The sequence below is a fragment of the Durio zibethinus genome, chromosome 1, assembly GCF_047325235.1.
Source record: "Durio zibethinus cultivar Kanyao isolate XHJ-2024 chromosome 1, ASM4732523v1, whole genome shotgun sequence".
NCBI lineage: Eukaryota > Viridiplantae > Streptophyta > Magnoliopsida > Malvales > Malvaceae > Durio > Durio zibethinus.
Genome location: NC_143162.1, coordinates 36,753,763 through 36,775,428, shown reverse-complemented (window position 1 = coordinate 36,775,428; position 21,666 = coordinate 36,753,763). Strand labels below are relative to the sequence as shown.

At 34.3% G+C, this 21,666-nt stretch overlaps 3 protein-coding genes and 1 pseudogene across 8 annotated transcripts; 2 read left to right on the top strand and 2 right to left on the bottom strand.

Moving 5' to 3' along the window:
* Positions 1-235: 235 nt before the first annotated feature.
* LOC111311391 (uncharacterized) lies at positions 236-1,363 on the bottom strand. The gene is made up of 4 exons (XM_022910767.2): positions 1,226-1,363; positions 960-1,068; positions 723-847; positions 236-628 (listed from the first exon to the last, which is right to left on the bottom strand). Exons 2-4 carry the CDS (start codon positions 1,042-1,044, stop codon positions 395-397), a joined length of 444 nt encoding a protein of 147 aa, XP_022766502.1. The 5' UTR covers positions 1,045-1,068; positions 1,226-1,363; the 3' UTR covers positions 236-394.
* A 622-nt stretch (positions 1,364-1,985) lies between these two features.
* LOC111312717 (uncharacterized) lies at positions 1,986-8,553 on the bottom strand. Of its 5 annotated transcripts, XM_089768381.1 has the most exons (18): positions 8,104-8,553; positions 7,815-7,899; positions 7,007-7,326; positions 6,830-6,907; positions 6,492-6,712; positions 6,006-6,098; positions 5,739-5,822; positions 5,327-5,443; positions 5,035-5,140; positions 4,870-4,932; positions 4,661-4,714; positions 4,416-4,473; positions 3,787-3,863; positions 3,303-3,373; positions 2,909-2,969; positions 2,755-2,814; positions 2,574-2,636; positions 1,986-2,452 (listed from the first exon to the last, which is right to left on the bottom strand). In XM_089768381.1, exons 3-18 carry the CDS (start codon positions 7,295-7,297, stop codon positions 2,330-2,332), a joined length of 1,620 nt encoding a protein of 539 aa, XP_089624507.1. In that variant the 5' UTR covers positions 7,298-7,326; positions 7,815-7,899; positions 8,104-8,553; the 3' UTR covers positions 1,986-2,329. The 5 variants fall into 5 exon arrangements, with proteins under 5 accessions (XP_089624507.1, XP_089624510.1, XP_022768977.2 ...); XM_089768384.1 differs by lacking the exon at positions 5,327-5,443; XM_022913242.2 differs by lacking the exon at positions 7,815-7,899.
* Positions 8,554-9,847: 1,294 nt separating this feature from the next.
* On the top strand, positions 9,848-14,238 carry LOC111312719 (uncharacterized; annotated as a pseudogene). The gene is made up of 7 exons (XR_016346546.1): positions 9,848-10,253; positions 10,348-10,455; positions 10,563-10,691; positions 10,918-11,018; positions 11,418-11,477; positions 11,634-11,814; positions 12,765-14,238. The product of XR_016346546.1 is annotated as an uncharacterized LOC111312719 (transcript).
* An 805-nt stretch (positions 14,239-15,043) lies between these two features.
* Positions 15,044-20,757, top strand: LOC111312718 (DUF21 domain-containing protein At1g47330-like). The gene is made up of 12 exons (XM_022913243.2): positions 15,044-15,537; positions 16,190-16,266; positions 16,347-16,430; positions 16,516-16,629; positions 16,810-16,896; positions 17,063-17,202; positions 17,293-17,380; positions 18,305-18,378; positions 18,577-18,764; positions 19,283-19,542; positions 19,754-19,800; positions 20,103-20,757. The coding sequence occupies exons 1-12, from the start codon at positions 15,156-15,158 to the stop codon at positions 20,359-20,361; spliced, it is 1,800 nt and encodes a 599-aa protein (XP_022768978.2). The 5' UTR covers positions 15,044-15,155; the 3' UTR covers positions 20,362-20,757.
* Positions 20,758-21,666: the final 909 nt, after the last annotated feature.

Below are 21,666 nucleotides of genomic sequence, written 5' to 3'. Positions count from 1 at the left end.
ACTACTTCCTAGCCAAAGCCGAAAAGACACTAAAAATGATAAGATAAAAGAATCATGCCACATTGCCAGTATAATTTCCAGGGAGATTCAATCATTTTGACTAGAAAGTGATCTTAAATTTCTTGTCAAGCTTGCATCATTTTATGGCATGATATCTCCTTCATGGCTGTAGAATACTACTATACTAGAATCTAAAATCATGCTATGTAATAAAGGATAATAAAAAAGAGATCAGTAACAGAAAACAAACTTGGGGCCAAACCCATGGCTCTTTTAATTTCTATCTCCCAAATTCCTCTGTGACACAATGATAGTTGAACATCCAAGAATATCAGGCAAAAACAAACTATAAAGTGCAGCTTGATTGCAGAAACAAACAACAGTGTTGCAAATTTTATGTGGCTGTCTTCAGCTCTCCTGAAGCAGCGGTTGCATAAACAGGGTGGAGGACATGGCCTTCCTTGGGTTCAACGTGTACCCATTTTCGTCCGCTAAGGTTGTGTGTCTCGAATTTCACGCAACCTTCTTTCAGGGCATAGAGAGTATGATCCTTCCCAATCCCCACATAGTTTCCAGGATGGAACCTTGTTCCTCGCTGACGAACTATAATGTTTCCAGGAATCACCCTCTATAGAAGTGAATAATCAAATCAAATCGAATCAAATCAAACGAAATCCACTATAACTAAAATGGAAGTAACTGAATATGGATCATCCACTGACCTCGCCACCGAACTTTTTCACCCCAAGATTCTTGGGTTTTGAGTCTCTTCCATTCTTTGTTGATCCAGCAGTTTTTTTAGTAGCCCACCGCTTAAACATCAAGCTTAAGCCAGAAGAAGACCCATCTAAGCCAAAAAAAAAAAAAGAAAAAGGAAATAGCACCATGAAATTAGCTCAACAGAATTCAACAAACAACAAAAACAAAAACAGCTTATTTCAATAGGTAAAGAGGAATACCAGTGATGGTGCCGTACACAGGAGAGCTGGTAACTAGCTCCTTCACGCTTACCCTTTTGCAGAATGTTGTTGCAATGTTAAACATATCTAATAGTTGTAACAAATACGCCTGGAAAAAAATTCAATAAAATTATTCCATCAAATATTAAGAAGTAGAAGGAAAACAAATTCCTGAGCCACTGACGACCATAAAACCATGAATCGATTAAAGTAAATTAAGTGGGGGGAAAAATTAGGGTTTTTGCAATAGATATAAAGGGTTGTACCTGTATTCAAATGTGAAACAACTGGTTCGTCGAATTGATTAATCGAGCGATAGGGTAATCCTCTGATCTTCTTCTGGTTTTACACTTTTATTTGCTTTCCAATCTGGACGATCCTGGGCTTTCCGGACCGGGTCTTGGAGTGAATAGAGACCAGTTTAGTAGGATAAGTCTAAACTACGATCTGGTCTAGTTAGTAGGGTTGGGCGGGTCCACTTTTAGTCATAAAACAGTAATGTCAGCCCGAAAAATTTTGGGCTGGGGGATTTGCTCAAACCCATGAATTGAATTTGAATTCAACTGCAGATTGCTGTAGATAACGGATCCATATCACCCATAATTTTTTATATAATATTATAATTAATCAATTATAATAAAAATTTATATAATATTTACCATTTAATAATATAAATTTTACATAATTTTTTATTAACTTTACACAATACTAAATTATAATTAATTAATTATACTATTGTAATTATTGGTGATATATTTCTATTGATATCACAAATGATATGTCTCTATAAATAAAAATAAGTATATATTACTTTCGATTATTGCAAAGTAATTAATCAACTAAAATTTAGTATTATATAAAAAATATAAAAAAATTATATAAAATCCATACCTTTTAAATACTAGACTTATACATAATTAATTTATTTGTGATTTAAATATTAGACTTATACATAATTAAATTATTTATGATTAATTAATTACAAAATTATAATATAAAAAATACAAGAAATACCCCCGCTAAAAATGTCAAATATTCGAACAACATAACATACCATTGAAAGTGAAGATTAATAAATCAAAATATTATCTCTATCACCAACATTGAAGTTTCAGACATGCCATTGACAGTGAAGCCATTTTCGAGCTTTCATAATCAAGCAGAGGTCTCGTGTACATCCAACAAAATAAATCTATTTATCGAGGATCGATGACTACAAGCATCAAGTGAGAATTACAAATGAGCAAAAATAATTACAACGAAGCCATCGTTGTGAGAGACGACAAGAAAATGAAGAGGCTGAGGCTTTTATTTTTACGCCTCAAAAGCACTAAAGGAAGAAAAGTTATTTTGCTTCTTCGGAACAGATTTCACAAAGGAAGAATATGAAATTCGTGAGGCATGAAATCTTCACTTGGTCTATAGTATTTGTCTGGGGAATACAAGCTTAAGTTGGACACTTGGCTTGTGTAAAGACAGGCAAATCTCTCAACCTGCATCATGACAAAATGTAAAGGAAATTGAAATTACTAGCCATATTTCACAGTTAAAGCACACAGCAATTTTTATCAAATCCTTCTAAAACTCCATCAAGAGGTGACGGTTCAGTCTTACCTGATGAGCGAAGCGAGAGTTTTGATAGCCAGTCTTCATGAGTTGTCCCCAGATCTTATGAAACTGTTTTGTTAACAAATAAAAAAGTCATTGTATGTATCCTTTATTCAAAGGTTGCTTTAACTTGATAGCCCCCCTAGCAACTAAAAATAGTCCCAAGATGTAAAAACGTTTCCTCTACCTTTTGGTGACACTCCCGTTGAGCTTGTTGATGAGCAAGTCGCACTTGATCCCTTTGGGACTGTTGTAAGAAATAATTGAAAATAAAATCATAAGAAAGCTTCGAATCATCCATCTGACACTACATAAAGTACATCAAGGTCTTATGGCCTAACCTGTAGTTCACCCAGAGAAGAAGTCATTTTCTGCTTTTCATCATCACCAAGACTTTCAAACCTGAACAACAGGAATGCACCTCTTTGTTCAAAAGGGAAGAAAAGGAACCAAAGCAAAATAATAATAATAACCAAAAATTGCTAAAGTGAAGCAGAAAATTCTCCATTGTCCTCTTCACATGAAGGCAATGGAATAGTAAATGATTTAATGTGATCAAGTCGAAATTAATGAGAAAAAAAATAGAAGAAATTTTTATAAAACTATCAACATTTGTCAAAGAAATCAAATCGGGGGGTTAAAATATATAATTTCTCATAAATCCATTATATGTGAAATACAGAGAAGGGTAGTGATCCTGGTAACATAGTTTTGAATGCTAAAATAGGTGCTTACTTGAGAGACCACTTCAAATGATGAATTTGGTCTTCAATAAGATCACGCTCATTCCTCAATAACCTTAATTGCTGCATGAAAGTGTTAGGGTTAGTTGCAAAGGGAATAATATCCTAGTGATCAATCAGAATAGGAAGGTACAGCTCTCATAGACTCAAGTTATAACTTTGGCCAAAAAAAAAAAAGACTCAAGTTATAACAATTATCTCCAATACTTCCGCATTTTTTGTGCACAATTCCCTCAAAACTTATTTGACTATTAGAAGTACCAAACAGAGAAAACAGAGCTATGGATTGTGATAACAAATTACCATCAAGAGAAAAGCAGCCTGCAAACTGTTCATTACTAGGGTATCATCCAAGTTATGGTATTAATTATTATTACAACACTTGTCTCAATAAATTATCCAAACAATATGATATAAAATTGAAATACCATGAACACTATCTCAGTTTAACATCATATCCAACATGTAAAACCCACCTTTCGCATATCTCTTAATTCCCAAAGCAATTCAACCTCCCTCTCAAGCTCTGGAACTACAAGCATTGTCCTCCATCCTAATCATAGATAAATTACAGAATTAAAATCACTTATGCAACAAAAGGAAAAATGTTAAACATACAGATACAAAACTATGACATTTGTTCATTTTAACAGCAATGATCATCATGCAACTATCACTGAAAATAATGATGACATATATAAATTTTCATGACACAAGGACGATTAAGTCCCAACAACACATTGAAATCACGAGAAAACATTGAATGCATATGCAGCAAATATAAAAACTCCAAAAATCAAGGAATTCTTTCTCGAATGAATATTGCATTGGATTCTGGATATATTCTTCCTGGATACTTTTGCTTTTCAATTGTTTAATTAATTTAATTTATTGAATATTTGCAGTCTTGGCAAAAAATAAAAGAAAAAAGAATATTTGCAGTGAAATTCCAACTAATAGTACTGCATACTACAAAACCTCTTTATTTTCCATTGACCTAAATTCTCACATTTAGATACAGTCAAAGGTCCGATCTCACATGATTAAATTAAACAATAATGACCAAATTAATCACTATGGGGAACAAAGATGTAAAAATTCATACCAAGAACCTTCTTGCTGCGCAAAATATCTCCATAGATATGGTCCCCAACATAAAGAACCTAATAGAAGCATCAAACTGATTAGATTATGAAAGACAAACATTTAAAACTAAAGCCATCAATTAACTCGGGGACCAAAATTTTGTAGAGTGTTTACTATGAAATTCAACAAGTCAAACATTACAACGATCCATATAAAACAACTTAGGAAGTCAACGATTCATTAATGCATCAAACAATGAATCACCTGTGAACTTGACTCTATAGAGAGCAACTTATGTAGATGACCAACACTGCCTCCCTGACAAGTTCAAAGAAATTTTTAGTTGTTATCTTATAATATCTACTTCTACCTTTGAAATAGTCCAAGATAAATCTGGCAAAGCTTGTAATTTTATTTCACGTACACTCAAATAGAAAACTCCACTGTTTAATACTAGATAATACCCAAAATACCTGGAAGACTCGGCAACCTTTGTTTAATCCCTTCAGTAGCACTTTTGGTGAAGTATTTCCCACCTTTTATCCAAAGATAAGTTTAAACTTTAAATCACCAAATGACCATTGGACAAAATCATATACTGAGTGAATACAGAATCAGAATAGCATATTTCACCTAACCTGAGGCATAGGAGTGCCATTGTCAGTATTGAGGAGCATTCCAGACTCAGGTTCAACCTCAAAAAGATTGGCACGGTTGTCTTCATGGAAGAAGCCAGGTTTTGCACTGTATGGATACTTTGATCTTCAACATCAGAAATCAAAGGATAAACCACATATCGTGTGCTATATATATGAATAAAACTAAAGAGTAATACAAGGATCATGTTGAGTGTGGTTGAAACTAATTCACAAGTGCAAATGATGAAAGCCCAACATTGACAATATATAATATGAAATAAAAGAACATGACCTGCCAGTGATGACAACATCAAAATATCGGAGCCAATCAAAATTGCAAGTGATACCACCATCCAATGTACAGGATTCACAGAGAAAATTCATTACAATATTTGTGTAGTCCCATAAACTGCAAGAGATGTAATCAAGTATTGACTGATTGTTCCAAACAGACTTTTTGAAATGGAAGTCAGATATAGTAATACAAAGATGCATATAAATATAAACACTTTCAATAAAAAACCAAAAACCTCAACAATCACCTAGTATGAAAGCAAAACCATCTGTAGCATTGGTACCAAATGTTTTCTTCCAACTTAAGGCAAATTCCTTTTGAAGAAAAAAGGACAAGAAAATTTGCACGAATCCCATACTACTTTTCATGCCTAAATAATTAAGATTTGAAATCAGTAAGAGATAAACACCTATTTGTCACCAAGAATGTTGAACGGCCAGAATCCCTCATCATTTTGAGCATAGGTACTATAGAGGTGTCCTCGTTGATATACCTGATAATTAAAAGGAAAACAACTAAATGAAAAATGGTCCAAGATACATTATAAAATTATGTTAAAATAAATATCAATCTACCCCATTTTGCGAGTTGCCTGTTAATTTAAATAGATATTCACAACTGTTCTTAAACTTAGTTATAACCTAAATTATAAAATTAATGCCACTATTCAACTTACCTTTTAGGATCCTGTGCAACCATTTGCTTTAAGGTTCCATCCCGGTGGCACAAATCAACAGCAGCCCGAACATCTTTGTACATGCGAGAATAACTGAAAGCATCATTTATAGACAGCTTTGCTTAATATACAAAACCTTGTAGAGAAATGGATATAAATACCTAATAATTCCCACTATTATAATTCAGGGAAAAAAATCAAAAAATGGAGCATTTTATTATATTAATGTTCAGCAACTATAGAGCTGTATCACATCAATAATCCAACCAAAATGTGCCACTTTCAAACTTAATATGATCTTAAATGCTTCTATTAGCATGCGGTAACTTCTTATTGCACTGATGGTGAAAAATGGTAAACTAATTGATTACAACTCTCCAAACATTATTAGGGTTTTTCCAATAGAGAAGTAGAAAGAAAACAGTAATACAAAAATTTTTAAATGAACAAAATGTTCTAAAAGAAACAGTAACTAAAATTTCTTACTCAGCACCCTCTGGAACTTTTCCAGGATTGTTGTCCCTAAAGTCAACAAGTTGAGCAAACAAGTACGCTTCAGCTAGTGAAAACAGTGTATCAATAAGGGCATAATCTGGCTCATCAAACGAATCTCGTATGAGTGTATTCCCATAGGTGCCAACTTTGCCTTCCTTGGACAACTCTCTGAAGCCATGGTATGCTACTTTCACATACTTATGTCGATCCATCTGTTAAAGACACAACCATCAATACAAATCATATTCAAGCAAAGCAGAAAAGAGAGAGATGTTAAGTCAAGTTGGATCGGGAGAAGCTATAGCAGAAAAGGTGCAAATTCAGTCCACCTTTAAGATGTTGCCTCTCTTTTTGTCTAGAACCAAGCCTCTAACCATGTACTTCGAATCAAATGTCCATTCCAGTAACTGCATAATATTTATCTTCATTAGCAAGCCTCTACAGATACTCGAACTTTGGCAACATTCTTCCTCAGATGATGAACAAAATATAGAAAGTTGACAAACCTCTTGAGGATAGCCCAAATCATAAACCAATTTTTTTATTGTGCCTTCATATGCAAGGGACTCAAAAGTTTCAGGTTTGTATTGTGCCAAGGTATAATCCATATCAAAGCCAACAGCAACGATATTCCTCATATTCAATGATCTGTTGCAGAAAATCTGTTTTCCTATATCAATTTTACATCCTCCTTCAGGAGACGACCATACATGTTGTTTCTCACCACCATTGCTGTTCACCATGAGATGAGATTGTGATGCTTGGTCACCTAACATGGTCCCAGCACTATGGTCCATTGAGTAGCGAGAGTGCAACTGATTAGCCCCTGAATAAATTAGCAGGGAGACAAATGGGTTAGCCTTAATGGTAATAATAAAGTCCAATCCATAACATGTCTCTTATGACAACAGCAGACCTCATGCCCGAGAAGAATGAATATTACTCGCAGTGCTAAAAGTAGCATGAGCCTAACTCAGACTTTTTTTGTTGATAATCATTTTAGACAATTAACTGTGAAAATACATAGCTGAAGTCGTTAAAATCGATCAAATAGTTCACAACTCAAAACTCAAGCCACCTTAACGGTTTGGCCAGATTCATACGAGAATGAAAATCTTGGAATACAAATACCAGCCGGTTGACTATAATTGACTCGCTTCTTTCTGACTACTCAATTTACACAGTCAATTAGTTATAACAAATTTCATAACATCTACTGTTTCCTTCTCAAGAAAAAAGAAAAAGTTAATAATCAAGAACAGTAAAGAGTAAGATTTTCCTAGAGACAATTAGACAAAAACCTTGACATCTTACCTCAGGTGTCAAATCAAAAGATCACACAGTGCACCACGTTAAGTTCCGAGCCTAAGAATCTTCCAACATATGCTCCGAGTAACACCTAAAAATCCAATTTCTCAATCAAAACTAATCCAATTCCAACTTAATTAATTTCACTCTAATCCCCAAATTTCCACCAAACAAACAGTTTCCTTATCCTCAACCGCAACAACAACCAAACAAAGAAAATAAACTCCAAAAATGCAAATGTTAAATGCAAAACCAAAAGAAAAAAAAAAAAAAGATTAAAAGAGTCGCAAGTAACCTGCAGCGTGGATGGGTCTAATTTTGGCGGGAAATCCAGAGGAGAAGCGAAGAATCCGGGAGGAAAAAGCAGTGGGAAAGTAAGGGGAGAAGAGGGAGAGACAAAAGGCAACAGGTTTCTTGGGAATTCGCATGGTGGATTTAAAAAAGCATTTCGAGGGGAGAGAGCGAAGAAGCTAAGTGGAATCGATGAAAGCAGAGAATCTGATTCCGATGACGAAAAAATTGGGAATGTGCAGTCACAAGTTGGCAATAAGGTTGCAACTGACACGACGAGACGAGACATTAACAAGTAAATTGAACAAATTCCTTTATTTGGGGAAAGGAAAAAGATGGATTATTATTCCCATCTGGAATTGGAATCCGAACTGGATCATCCATATTGGTGACTGCAAAGGGGGGGAATTAAATTCTTCTTTATCTCAATTGTCTCACTCACTCCACCGGGGGCAAATGAAACGTTAGGAGGAAATGAAAGAGATGATGAAGATGAGTGACACGTGGCATCATTACGTGCTTAGTGGATCGTGAAAAAGTTTGGCAAATGCGTTTCCTATTTCTTTTGTCGTCTTTTCACCACGGAAAATCGGTTGATTTGTGGTGAATTATGGACTTTTTTTTTTTTTTTAAATTAGAGGTGGGATTTTAATTGAGGATTTTTTTATTTTTCCATTTCTGTTTCTTTGCTGCTGACAACATAAAGAATCCTGTCCAGTATTTTTGGATAAAAGGAGCTATTTCAATTCAACATATTTTCCTTCTCCTTCACGTGAAAAAAAGTCTCGAATCGAGAATTAAAATATAATGGAATTGATTAAGTTGATAAAAAATTAAATATTTCTTATAAAAAATTAACATAATAGAATAATATTTTGTATAATTGGCATGTGAGATTTTTTTATTTTTTTATTATAATAATTGATTGTGTTAAAATAAAAATTTACATTTATAAATAATAGAGTCAATGTACTTATTTGTTTTGATTAAATAATTATAAAATTATAATAAAAAATAACTAATGATATGGACCCATTAAAATATGATATAAATTGCAGGTCGATAGCAGATTGTGTCAATCAATGTTGCCTAATTAAACAACCAGATGTGATGACGATATTGAATTAATTGGATTTTATAGTTTTATATTTTCACCTGGCATGATAAACGTGATCAAACATTATGTTAAATGATGCAAAAGAGAAAAAAAAAAAATGGAATCAGTTCCTTTCTTTAAAAATTTCAATCGAATTATGAGGATACATAAAGGTACTTTTAATACGAATTAGGCAATAGGACATTCGCTTAATTAAACTACAAAGACTAAAGAAAAACATGGTTAATTTTGTAGATTAATGGGATCCTGTTTAGGATTTTTTAAAAATAGGATCTCAGATTAAAAATAAAATAAAAAATTATTTATGTCAATATTTGAATTTAGATTTATTGAATAGCATATCTTAAATATAATTATATGAATTAATTTAATTAAATATGAAATTCATCTTTTATTTATTTATTTATTTTATTTATTTTTTTACTTTTGGAGATGAAAGGTTGGAATGAAACAAAGACATTTCATAAATATTCAATGTTTAAATATATTATATATATATATATATATATAATTTTCTGTAACAAATGTTCTTCATGACGGTCAGGCCCATTATATCACCAATATTGGTTGAAATTTGAGTTGTTAAGTAGTGGAGCCTGCACAGGCTTGACCCGAGGACATCGAGACAGATCAAGGGGAAAACAAAATCTGTGGGCTTTCTGTTAGGATTTTAAATTTGAGGGTTTGGGTTTAGGATTTTGATTTTAATTTGAGCAGACCTTACAAATTGGGCATTAAAAGTGGTCGTTTACTTTTCGCTGGTACTTGCTATATAAGCCATGCCGCTACTTACACTCCGCATTGTCTCTAGCTCCCCCCTCTCCACCGTCGCCGGCGTCCCATCCATCCTTCTTAAACCTCCCATTTCAAATCAAAACCTCTCCGTCAACCTCAATCAAGAGAATCGACAAAATGTACGCCGACATTTTCAAAATCAAACCGAATCTCTCGCAGAGACGCTGCTATTCTTTCTCTGATCTCTCTCTTTCCTTCCATCTTCCAACTCTCTCATGCTTCTGCCTTCTCCTTTGGAATTTGTGAGCAATTCTCTCTCTCTCTCTCTCTCTCTCTCTCTCTCTCTCTTTTTCATTGATTTTTCTTTTATTAACGACTGTTTGTTGCTATGCGCAGCAGGACCGAAGGATTGGCTTAAAGAGGGAAAAAGGAAGTCTTCGAAATTCCTATTGGCGCCAATCGGTGCGTCTCGGCAAAGCCTTCGCTCTGCCTACCTTTTGCTCGGTACGTTACATTTCTATTTCTCTACCCTTCTCTTCTGCAATTATGCGAATCTGTTTGTTGTGTTTCTTTGATTAATTTTGGTTGTTTTAATACCTATTTTTGAATAGTGGATAAGGAATCAACTAATTCTGATAAGGACTTAGAGGAGTTCAAAAGCTCTTGAAATCCGCCGCTAGGATTGCTTTGTAAAATAGAGAAATTCCTTTGTTGCATTTCAAGCCAATGCCGGAATGGAGGTTTGTCCTTAGATTAAAATCGAATTTGTAACGCACTGTCCATTGATTCTAAGTAAAAAATTGTTTAGGCTTTCTGGTTACATAAAATTTAATATAGATAGATACTGTCCTTGTTTTATTCACTAAATTTGAACTTAAAACAAAATCAGAGAGGAAGAAATGAATTCCCAATATTTGACCTAATTTTAGGTTATAATTTTGTAGTTCAAATTTCTGTGACTCTCAGGTTTGCACATTCCAGTTGATTGTGAAGAATGCTTCTTCTTTGCTTGAGGATAAGAACCCTGTTAAGCTCGAAGCTGAAGCTATGCTAGATGATCTTATAAAGTAACCTATTAATGTTCCTATTAATCTTTTCATAATCGTGTTATACATACCTTGATTGCTTGAAATCTGAAAATGTAAAATATCTTTGAATAATTTCAAGAATTAATTCTGGCTGCTAATTTGCTATAAATATAGAAGGAAATGCCGTAGATATTTCCTTCTCTGCATATATTGTAGCATGTTTTTCTTTTGGAGGAGTTTTATTTTTGGGATGTTTGTTGGAAGAACATTGATATCCAGATAATTTTAAAGCATTTTTCATCATTTTCCTTTTTTCTCCCAGAGATCCAATGCCTGGTGGTTTCGAAATTATCCCCTCATGTGTTTTCCTGTCAAGTGCAGATTCGTTTTAGTGTCAACATAATTTGTTAATGTTTATTGTTTTTTTTTTCTTGGCAGCTCATTTACCTCACTTAATAGTTTGGCAAATGAAAGCGATATTCAAGTTGCTTCCAGTAGGTATGCTTTTACATTTCAAACGTAATGTAACCTATGTAGGTTGAGTTCGTTTCTAATAATGTGAAGCGATTCTGGCTCCTTTCTGTGACAGCTTTTACCATTACCAGATTACAATTGTTGATTACTTATATTTGCAATGTATTTCTTTTTCGGAAGACAAAGGGTTGCAGATGCGCTCATGGATACCATAACTTCCCTTGACAAATTTGAGCAGGGGGTTAAGGACTGCCTCGAAGCATGACCATGCTGGCTTCCTTTTGTAACTGAAATTTTATGGTGTTATATGACGCTTGGAGATTTTACACCCGGAGCATGGTAGACTATACAAAATGCATAAGTATGTTATTTGACTTTATCTTTGTTGTAAATTTTGTTTAATTTCCCATTCACATGTCTTTTGTTTCATTGTTCAAGCCTTTATTGACCATTCTTTGCTACAATCTATAATATGAGCAAATTCTTCAAATTCATATCATTTACCTTGGCTTTAGAACAAGAAAATGTTTATATAGTTTTACATCAAGTTCTGGATGAACGATACACCCTATGCACCTTTGACAAAACCACTTAGGCTACATAATTAAAATTTCATAACTAACATAATGAATAACATTCTGGTGGTACTAGTTCTACCCCTTCTCTAACCTGCTGAATTTCCATTGATAATGGAGGCTTGTGAGTTCTGAAATCTTAGTTCTTATTTCATTTGCTTTCTGCATCAAAAATATTTCCAGTAGACATCAGATAGTTGGCAAGGAGAATCTTGTGACTGGAGAATATTTTCCATCTGCAGATTTGGGCTGAACTTATATGGCTACCTTTTTAATTGGTAGGAAGTGAATGTTCGATTGATTCCTTTTACTATTTGCTCTTCCCAGGCTATGCAAGATCAAAGTTTGAAATTTGATAAAGAAAAAGAGGAATACGTTCATACATATTTTCCTTGTTGATTGTACAATAAATAGAATTTGTTTGTGATCTATCAAAATTTAGGAGTTTTTTCTCTGGGACAAACTAACGGAGGATGCTTATCCTCAGATATTCCTGAAAAGAGAAATGGTTGAGCAACTACTTTTGCCGAAGTATATGCTTGTACAATTTAAAGAATCATTATATAGCTCAAAAGTCATGTTGCTGCATGTTGTTCAATTGAATTGTGTATTGCATGAGCAACATTACAAATAATTATTCCTGCATCTACGTTACAACTACTAGTATGTTTGAGAATATGATCTCTGTACTACATTGGGATTTTGCTCAAGGAAATTGTTTGATTTGATGAACCAGAAGCCTGCACCAAATACAAGCGACAGCATGGGGTTCCATTGTCCCCCTGGGTGGGTGTCTACTGACCTTTGCAAGTTGCGGAGCTTATTGAACAGATTCACCACCAAAGGCATCAAGAGCAGCTTCAATTTTAATCAAACCAAAGGGTTCCAACGGCAAGAATCACCCTTGAAATTTCTCGAGCATTGTTGTGGCGATCTTTCTTAATCTTCTTGTGAAGGTTTCTTAGGTATGTTTATCCTCCCAGCACGACTACAAGAGGGACTACAAGAGGGTCATCGATCGCATGCTTCCACATGGCTTTTCCAGCCGCCGTTTGGCATGCTGACTTTCTGAGGGAATCCCATTCATTCACAATCTTTACATAGAGTTCTCGAACTGTTGCCGTAATTGGCAAGTGAGGAAGCTTTAGCTCCAGTTCGTGATCTTCTGGCGAGGCATTTTCTTGTTCCGAATTGTCCATAACACCGAATTTTAAAGTCTACTATTAGGAGTGAATGAGATAATGAATGCAATATATATTACAAAACGTTAATGGAAGAACCAAAAAAGTGTGCGCGAGGGCATAAGAAAAGAGAGCCACACATAAAACCAACGTTTGAGAAAAGTGCTCAATCGTATTCATATCCGGCTTCCTTGGCTTGATGGAAAGTAACGTAATGAAGTAACTCACGAGGGCTACCATTTATTTCACCTGTCTTTTCCTTCTCTTCTCTGCCCTTATTGGAAAGAAAAAGGCGACAATGAATGGCTGTCCCACCCACCATGGGAGGACTAGATATTAGATGTGAGGTGGCTACCAAGTTGAATAGCAATAAAGAAGCCTGGTACCCTTTGACCAAAAAGGCAGAAGGAAGCCAAGTCTACTTCCAGTTACTCACTAGTCTTCTGTTCACATATAGCAATCGTGATTGCATCCCACCCTCGGCTTCGCACGAAACAGCTGTTGTTGCTTGATATAAAGAAATACAAGGGCAAGAACAGGTGAAGCTTAAAAATAGTTCGATCCTGGAGCATAAATTCGTCACGCTTTAAACTCAGTCATGGACAGTGGGTTCATGGTCTACCCCCCAGAGGCACCGTTGGGCCAGCAACAGCTCAGATTCAGTGTTTGGTCAGTGAAACATTAAATTGGAAGACCATTCGTCGGACCACGGGACCAGTTAACAGGCTTTAAACAGCCGAGCTTAGATCGTAATTTTCCATCTGCCCAGGCCTAGACACGGCCACAAAATTTAACTAATGACATATTACTATATATTTATTTGTTAGGATTCTTGGGACCAGAAGGCTAAGTTCCAGGGTGAGTAGCAAACCTTATCAGCGTTGGCACCATAATGTTCTTAGCTTGAGGAATTTAGTTGTTTTTTTTTTTTTTTTGAAATCTTTTGACATTTAATAATCATTTTAAATTTTGATTAATTCGAAATCGAATTGAATCAGATCTCATAAAAATAATAAATTTTTTTAAATTTATTTTTTTATTTAAAAGATTCAAAACTAAAATTTTACTTAAAAAAAATAAAATTTTTTATCATTTAATCTAACAAACGTGGTTTAATTGCATTCAGAACTCAGAACTCAAAAATTCCAAAGCTGGTTTGGGTCCACTTTAACTTTATGCAAATTGGAAAAAGTTCGATGCATCCCGCATGTAGGACACCGATCAAGGCGGCCATAAATTCAAGTGGTAGTTGCATTTATAATTAATGTATATTACTTAAGATTACTATTTCTTTAAAGGTTTGAAATTTGTAAAAGTGATAAGAAGTTTCTTTATTTTGATAATTTATTTTGTATTTTTTATAAAAATGATAAATTGTTTTTTTATTTCATCATACAACAAAGCCATATCTCTTATGTTATAACTTACATCCTAAATTTCAAAATTTTTTATTACAATTCGAATGAAGTTTCTTATTGAAAAAAAAAAAAACTATTATTGTTATTACCATCCCTTTGGAGACTAGCATTTGGATTTTGGACGATGTGATTTCATAAAACAAGTTGATAGTTAAAATAATACCATAAAAAGGAGACTGAATAAACATTATTATCTTTTTGTTGTGCAGATTACTAAGGTTAATATTTTAACAGATCCACAAAATTGATATAAAGACAAAATTTTGAGAATTAAATCTTTAAATTTAAAAATAAATAAAACACAATTCAATCATTCTTGCATTAACAATGGCCTTCCATGGCATTTAGAAGCCTTCCCAAGCACTGTTAAAACTTTAAAACCACAATATCTTAATCGTTATATTAGAATTTAATATTCAAATAAAATAAAAGGTTAATCCAGATGGACAGATTGGTTAACCGTAAGCAAATAGAAGTTGCAGAGATACGTAATCAAGTGGACAGGACTGATCCTAGGCTGTGGACTGAATGAAAATGCTGGTCGTGTCTGAATTCCAAAGCAGTAAACTAAACTCACACGTGAGCAAATTATTGGTCCATTTCTTAAACTCAAGTTTCCACTTTTTTCTCTATCCGATCAAAGTTCCTGAAACCCAAATATCCTTGTTTGCTACTTTCAAAAGAATCGAGAACATAAACAGAGCGAAAGAGAAAGAGGAAAACAGAAAAAAAATGGCTTCAGACGTGTCCTGTTGTGGGGCTGAATTCTCATTGTATCTGTTGATAATAGTGGGGTTGGTGTGTTTTGCTGGGTTGATGGCTGGGCTAACACTGGGTCTCATGTCTCTGGGTCTCGTCGACCTTGAAGTCCTCATCAAGTCTGGCCGTCCTCAAGATCGTATCCATGCTGGTAACCACTAACCATCCCTCTTTACTTTCTCCTTTTAGATGAGTGATTGATTGGAATTTTCTTGTTTTCATTGTTCCACTAGTTGTTCTTTTAATTTTGTCAACCCAGTTTGTATAAAATATAAGTAGTGATTGCGGGGGTTTTAACACTGTTTTATTGAATAGCTTGTCGGTGCTTTAAATATGAATGCTCTGGTTGTTCTACTAAGCTAAAATGGATGCTTTGGTTGTTCTACTAATCTATCAATGATAGGGGGTTGATCATATATAGTTTTATGTCTAGCGAGTTAAGACAAAAACGGGTAATTGGCTTTAGGAATTGAGTCCAATCACCGAGTCCTGTCACTCTGATTCTAGTATATTAGGCAGATTGCATGACGTAGATGCAGAAGGGAGTAGGTCGGTTACTGAGTTCAGAGTCTTTTGACGACTCTGTTTTGGTTGTTTTTTCTATTTGCTTTGGACTATTTTAGATTCTGGAAGCAAAGAAGCAAATAGAAAAAGTAATAATCAGTTTCACGGAGAATTGGGTACCGAGTTAACTCACTTGAGTTTTGAGTTAGCGTGTGAGCTGATCTTGTAGGCATATAGGTGAGATTCTCATTTAGATGTGTTTCTAAAATCAGAAGTTTTGTTTGTTTTCTTTTTGGCAGCAAAGATATTTCCAGTGGTAAAAAATCAGCATCTTCTGCTATGTACTCTGCTGATTGGAAACTCCTTGGCAATGGAGGTGGCTACACTAAACAATTGCTATCGTTTTCTCTCTTCAATGTTGTTGCTTGTTCCCTTAATTTCTTTCCTTCCATGTAGGCTCTTCCCATTTTTCTGGACAAGCTTGTGCCTCCATGGGCTGCAATTTTGATCTCTGTGACTCTTATCCTCATGTTTGGAGAGGTTGGTTGTTAACAGGTTGAAGTCACCATCTTTTTGAGCAAGTTGCACTATTCTTGTTAATATATGCTTGTACATCTGACTGCAGATATTGCCACAAGCTGTTTGTACTCGATATGGCTTGAAAGTTGGAGCAGCAATGGCACCTCTTGTCCGTGTTCTTCTTTTTCTTTTCTTACCAATTTCTTATCCAATTAGCAAGGTATAATCATAAATGGATTTTCTATTATGTTGTTGTGATTTTGGAATTTGCTGTGCTTTGTGCTTCTTACAGGTTGTTATTAGATATTGTTGAATTTGGAAACTAAATTTGCTACTAATAATCTCCTGAAACCGGGTTTTATGTTTTATAATTTCTTAATAAATGTCATGTACTTTATAGGTTTTGGACTGGATGTTGGGTAAGGGACATGCTGTCCTCCTACGGAGAGCAGAGTTAAAGACTTTTGTGGATTTTCATGGCAATGAGGTATTGAATTTAACTCAAAAGGTTTTGAATTTTGAAGTTTAGGACCTTGTGGCAATCATGTTCAAATTCCGGTTTCTACGAATTTGTACAAGCAACATCCACCTTGTGGCTTTTGTTTAAATGTTTTATGCACTCCATAGCTTTTCTTTATATGTGCCTTTTTTAGGCTGGGAAAGGTGGGGATCTAACTCATGATGAGACAACTATCATTGCTGGGGCACTTGAAATGACTGAAAAGACTGCCAAAGTTGCCATGACGCCAATATCAAATGCATTTTCCCTTGATCTGGATACAACTCTTGATTTGTGGGTTTGTGGATTCCAGCGTATTGCCTAGGATTTTTCCACTCTTCTTGTGTTCTAAGCTTTCTCCTTCTCTTTCTCTTTGCTATTCAGGGAAACGTTGAATAAAGTAATGACCATGGGTCATAGCCGAGTTCCAGTTTATTATGGAAACCCAAGAAATTTAATTGGACTTGTTCTGGTAATTTCTTTTCTCCGCATAAGCTATCATTTTATGAGAGTTCCTTGCTAGGATACTTTATATTTATTTGCCATCTGTTCATTTTTATTCCTTGGTCATGTGATCTGACCTCCCATTGTCCTGTCTCTATTTCTGAAAACTTTTAATAGAAATCTTTATCCTTTATTTTTGTTGCTATTTTATTGTTAACAACGGTAGTCTGTATACTTTCTTGAGAGACAAGATGCTGAATAAGGTAACAACAAGGCAGTGAGTTGCAATGGCATGACTAATAGCCATTGATAATCAAATGTGGTTTTCTTGATCTAAAAGGTCATGACAGCAAAGTTGGTAGTCATGCTTTAAGGAAAGTCAAATAAGTGTATGCATTAGTAATTTGAAATAGAGCTACAATTGCTTGCTTATGTTACTGGCAATTCCTTGGAGTTAGATAATGTCGTGTTGCTTCTTTGGAGCTTTGCTGAATGCTATGAGTATCATGTAAACCATGTTGGAGGGATCTTAAAAAAGCCCTGTTATTTGCTTGGCTGCTTCTATACACAGTCTAACAGTTCAACTTGAAATTTTTGTTTAAACACTTATCTGCTTGTTCATTGTATATTTATCCTATCTTGGGTATAATTTTTTAAAATACATTGTATTTGTACAATTCATAATGCATGATATTGATTTCTGTTGCTTGAACTGTTGTATCAAATTCCTACTATCTCCTGCATGGATGAACTTTTCTCTTAATTTTCTGCACCTTTTTGTCTAATAGTTCCCAACAAAGCCATTCTCCCATTTTAAAATTATCGACTTCTATAATATAAATGAAAGCATATTTGTTTTCTTCTCTTCCACATTGCTTTACTTGAACTTCTTTTCTGTTTTCCTATCTTTAATATGTGGATTCTTCTTCTTGGTCTGGCTTGAATCGTGCAGGTTAAAAATCTTTTAACAATTGATTCAGAAGGTCCAGTTCCTCTCAAAAAAATGATCATAAGAAAAATCCCGCGGTACGGTATCTCCTATTTTTTGTTATAGGATATCTTTTTAGTCCATAAATAGGTGGAAAAGAGGTGCGGATATTAGATTGAACTGTTGTATCAATTAGACTTAACTTTGTTTCAGTCAGTTTAATTTTTATTTCTGTTTCCCCTACTGCACGTAAGGAGCTAAAATATATTCTTCTATGCTTCTTATTCACCCTGCAGGGTATCAGAGGACATGCCACTATATGATATTCTTAATGAATTCCAAAAGGGTCACAGCCACATCGCGGTGGTATATAAGGATCTGAATGAGAGCAGAGAATCATTGAAGAAAGGTAAAGAGGGTGAACGACTTGAGTTTAAGGACAGCTGTAAGAAGGGAAGAGGTGAACCTGAGACATCAAGAAAAGGTGAGTATATACATATTACGACAGAATAATTCCCTAAAAAATTTTTAGTATATTGTTTTAGCCACAACCATCTTCCTATCTTGGTTAGTTCTGCAAAGCTGAACTGTTTATCTTTAGAACTTAGTTGTAGGTTTATATTACAATGTTGATGGGAGGTTATCTGTACACTGTACCCTTTACCCACTATGATTTCATGATCCTTAACAAAATTTGTTTATTTATGTGATTTATTTCTGAGTGGCATGTTGAACCTGAAGTCATCAATGTCAATGCTGTACAAATGACTTTACCTTTTTCTTTGATCTTTTTTTTTCCATTGATTTCGTGCACAGTGCATAAGTTTTTCTTAGAAATGGCACCTATCAGTTCTCACTGATATTTCCCAAGTTACTATTGCATCATTAACTAGTTAGGAGTTTGTCGTGATTGATTCTGTAAGGTTGATTGAGCATACCTTCATTAGGTTGCCTGATCTGGTTCTTGTAGAGTAAATGTAAACAATCTTCATGTATTTCCAGATGATCGCGAGGTTGGTGTAAGTACCCAAAAATCAGGGCTTAAATTCGACTCACAAGATGTTCAGACACCTGTGACTAACAGTAATGGAGGTCAACAGACAAAGAAGAATCCACCAGCTACTTTTGCCTTTAAGAAGCGGCACAGAGGTTGTTCATACTGCATATTGGACGTTGAAAATGCTCCTATTCCTGAATTTCCATCAAATGAAGAGGTTGTTGGTGTTATCACCATGGAGGATGTTATTGAAGAACTTCTTCAGGTAAACATCTGAACCTTGGAATCATGCATTCTGGGGGAGTTAAGGGACCAGTCATCTTTGGGAACTTCATATGGGTTTCTCAGCTTCCCCATGGTAATGATATTGATCTCTTTTCCTCTGGTTGTGGCCTGATAACAACTACTGCCAGTATGCTAAAATGGTTTATAGGAATTATCCCTCAATTTCTTTTGCCCATGCATATTTCTGACAGGAGGAGATATTAGATGAGACAGATGAATACGTCAATATCCACAACAGGTAAATCTCACCAGTTCTACATGTTCATTTGGTATCTTATCTTGTTAAAGTTGATGTCATAGTATGTGAATCATGCTATTCAGTTAATTTCTGTCCCTTCCACCGGACCCATACTATGATTCTGATTTCGGTTCTAGCAAAGAATAAAGAAAATTTTTTTTTTTAAATGGAAAGATTAAAGATTTTAGTTCAGCAGAGATCTGACCACGTGTTCCATGCAATTGCAAGCAAATGACTATAGTTGGGTAGCATAAGCATCAGAGAAGTCAAAACCATGACTTCAGCAATTCTTGACAATGCAGGATAAAGATCAACATGCACACATCTTGGGACAATGCTCCGAGTTCGAATTCGACACAACCTTCTCCGTATGACAGCAGCATCCCGAGCGCTGCATCATCAATGCCCGAGGGAAATCTTCCTCAACATTCCCCCGTCCCCCCCTACTTGGCAGCCCCTGGTACCACACCAACCCCTTCAGGCTCTATCAGTACTACAAGTACAGGTTCACCTGCCATAACACATCAAGCTTCAGGAGACGACTCATTAAAGGATAGGTGAAACTTAAAGCTTTTTTTTTTTTTTTTCTTTAGACGCGATAATGAAATATATTCTTAAGTTAGAAAAGATACGAGCTAAGTTTTAGTTACTAGGTAAGAAACCAACGACAGACCCTACCTGGTTTTAGGCCGATTGTCTGCTGGATACATGCAATCATATAGAGAACGGCTTGTCTTTTGGTTTAATGGATAAGAACTCAAATAGACATCCCTCGATATAGAATCATAGATAATGATTGATTTGTGTAAATCGCCATTATATTACTAGTTCCATTTACTTCAAAGCAACCTAAGCATGAAACTGAACTCTCCTTTGAAGAGAATGGTGAAAATGGCAAGTACAATGGAGAAGCAATGTAAAAGATTTTTTATTATTTTTTATTTATTATTTTTCAAATTCTTGTATGTATTAGTTCAAATGCAAATACTGCAAACTATATCTGGAAGACAATGGGAAGCTGATTACAAGAAGATCTATCAGGACATACCTGTTAACACCAAATACTAGTATTACTACTACTTGAGATTTTTCTTTTGGTTAGAAAAGATTTAGATGAAGTTTCTCTGGTGAAGTTCTCAACTGAAAATGATTAAATAAAAATTAAAATTGAAAATAAAAATTGATAAATTAAAAGATTTTTATTATATAAATCAAGTGTACAAAATTAAAATAAATTTAATAAATTTTGATATAGATATTTTTAGATAGATATTTTTATTTAAAATGTTAACAAAATTTTTATTATTAAATAAATATCGATCAAATTTGAATTATAAATAATATTTTAAATAATTTTTATAATAAAATTTACTAATCTATTGGTTTCAATTTTTAATTAAAATTTTTACTAAATTATTTTTAAAAAAAAAATTTCACAAATTTTACTTAAATAATTTCATGAAAGTTTTTTGGTTTTTGTTCTCGGCGGTTTTGCCTTCAAGTCATACAAGGTTTAAAATATTAAGATTACAAGGGCTTGCTTTAATGGTAGTCTCGCCCCTTTAACGTGGTAAAAATGGTTACAATAAATTTTAAACCTTAGCAAATAATACACTGTGAAGAGTCACTATGGTTCAACTCCACTATACCGTATAAATAACATTATTAAATCATATTTTCTATTTTCCTTATTTCTTAGTATTAGTTTATAATTAAAATTGTAAATTCTAATCAAATTTAATATTTTATCAAACTGTTTTTTTTTTTTTTTTCTTATGAAAATAGATTGGCACGTTTGCCATATATGGGCCGCCTTTTCCAGACCATATAGATATATGGGGCCAAGTTTCAAGACTAATCCAAGCT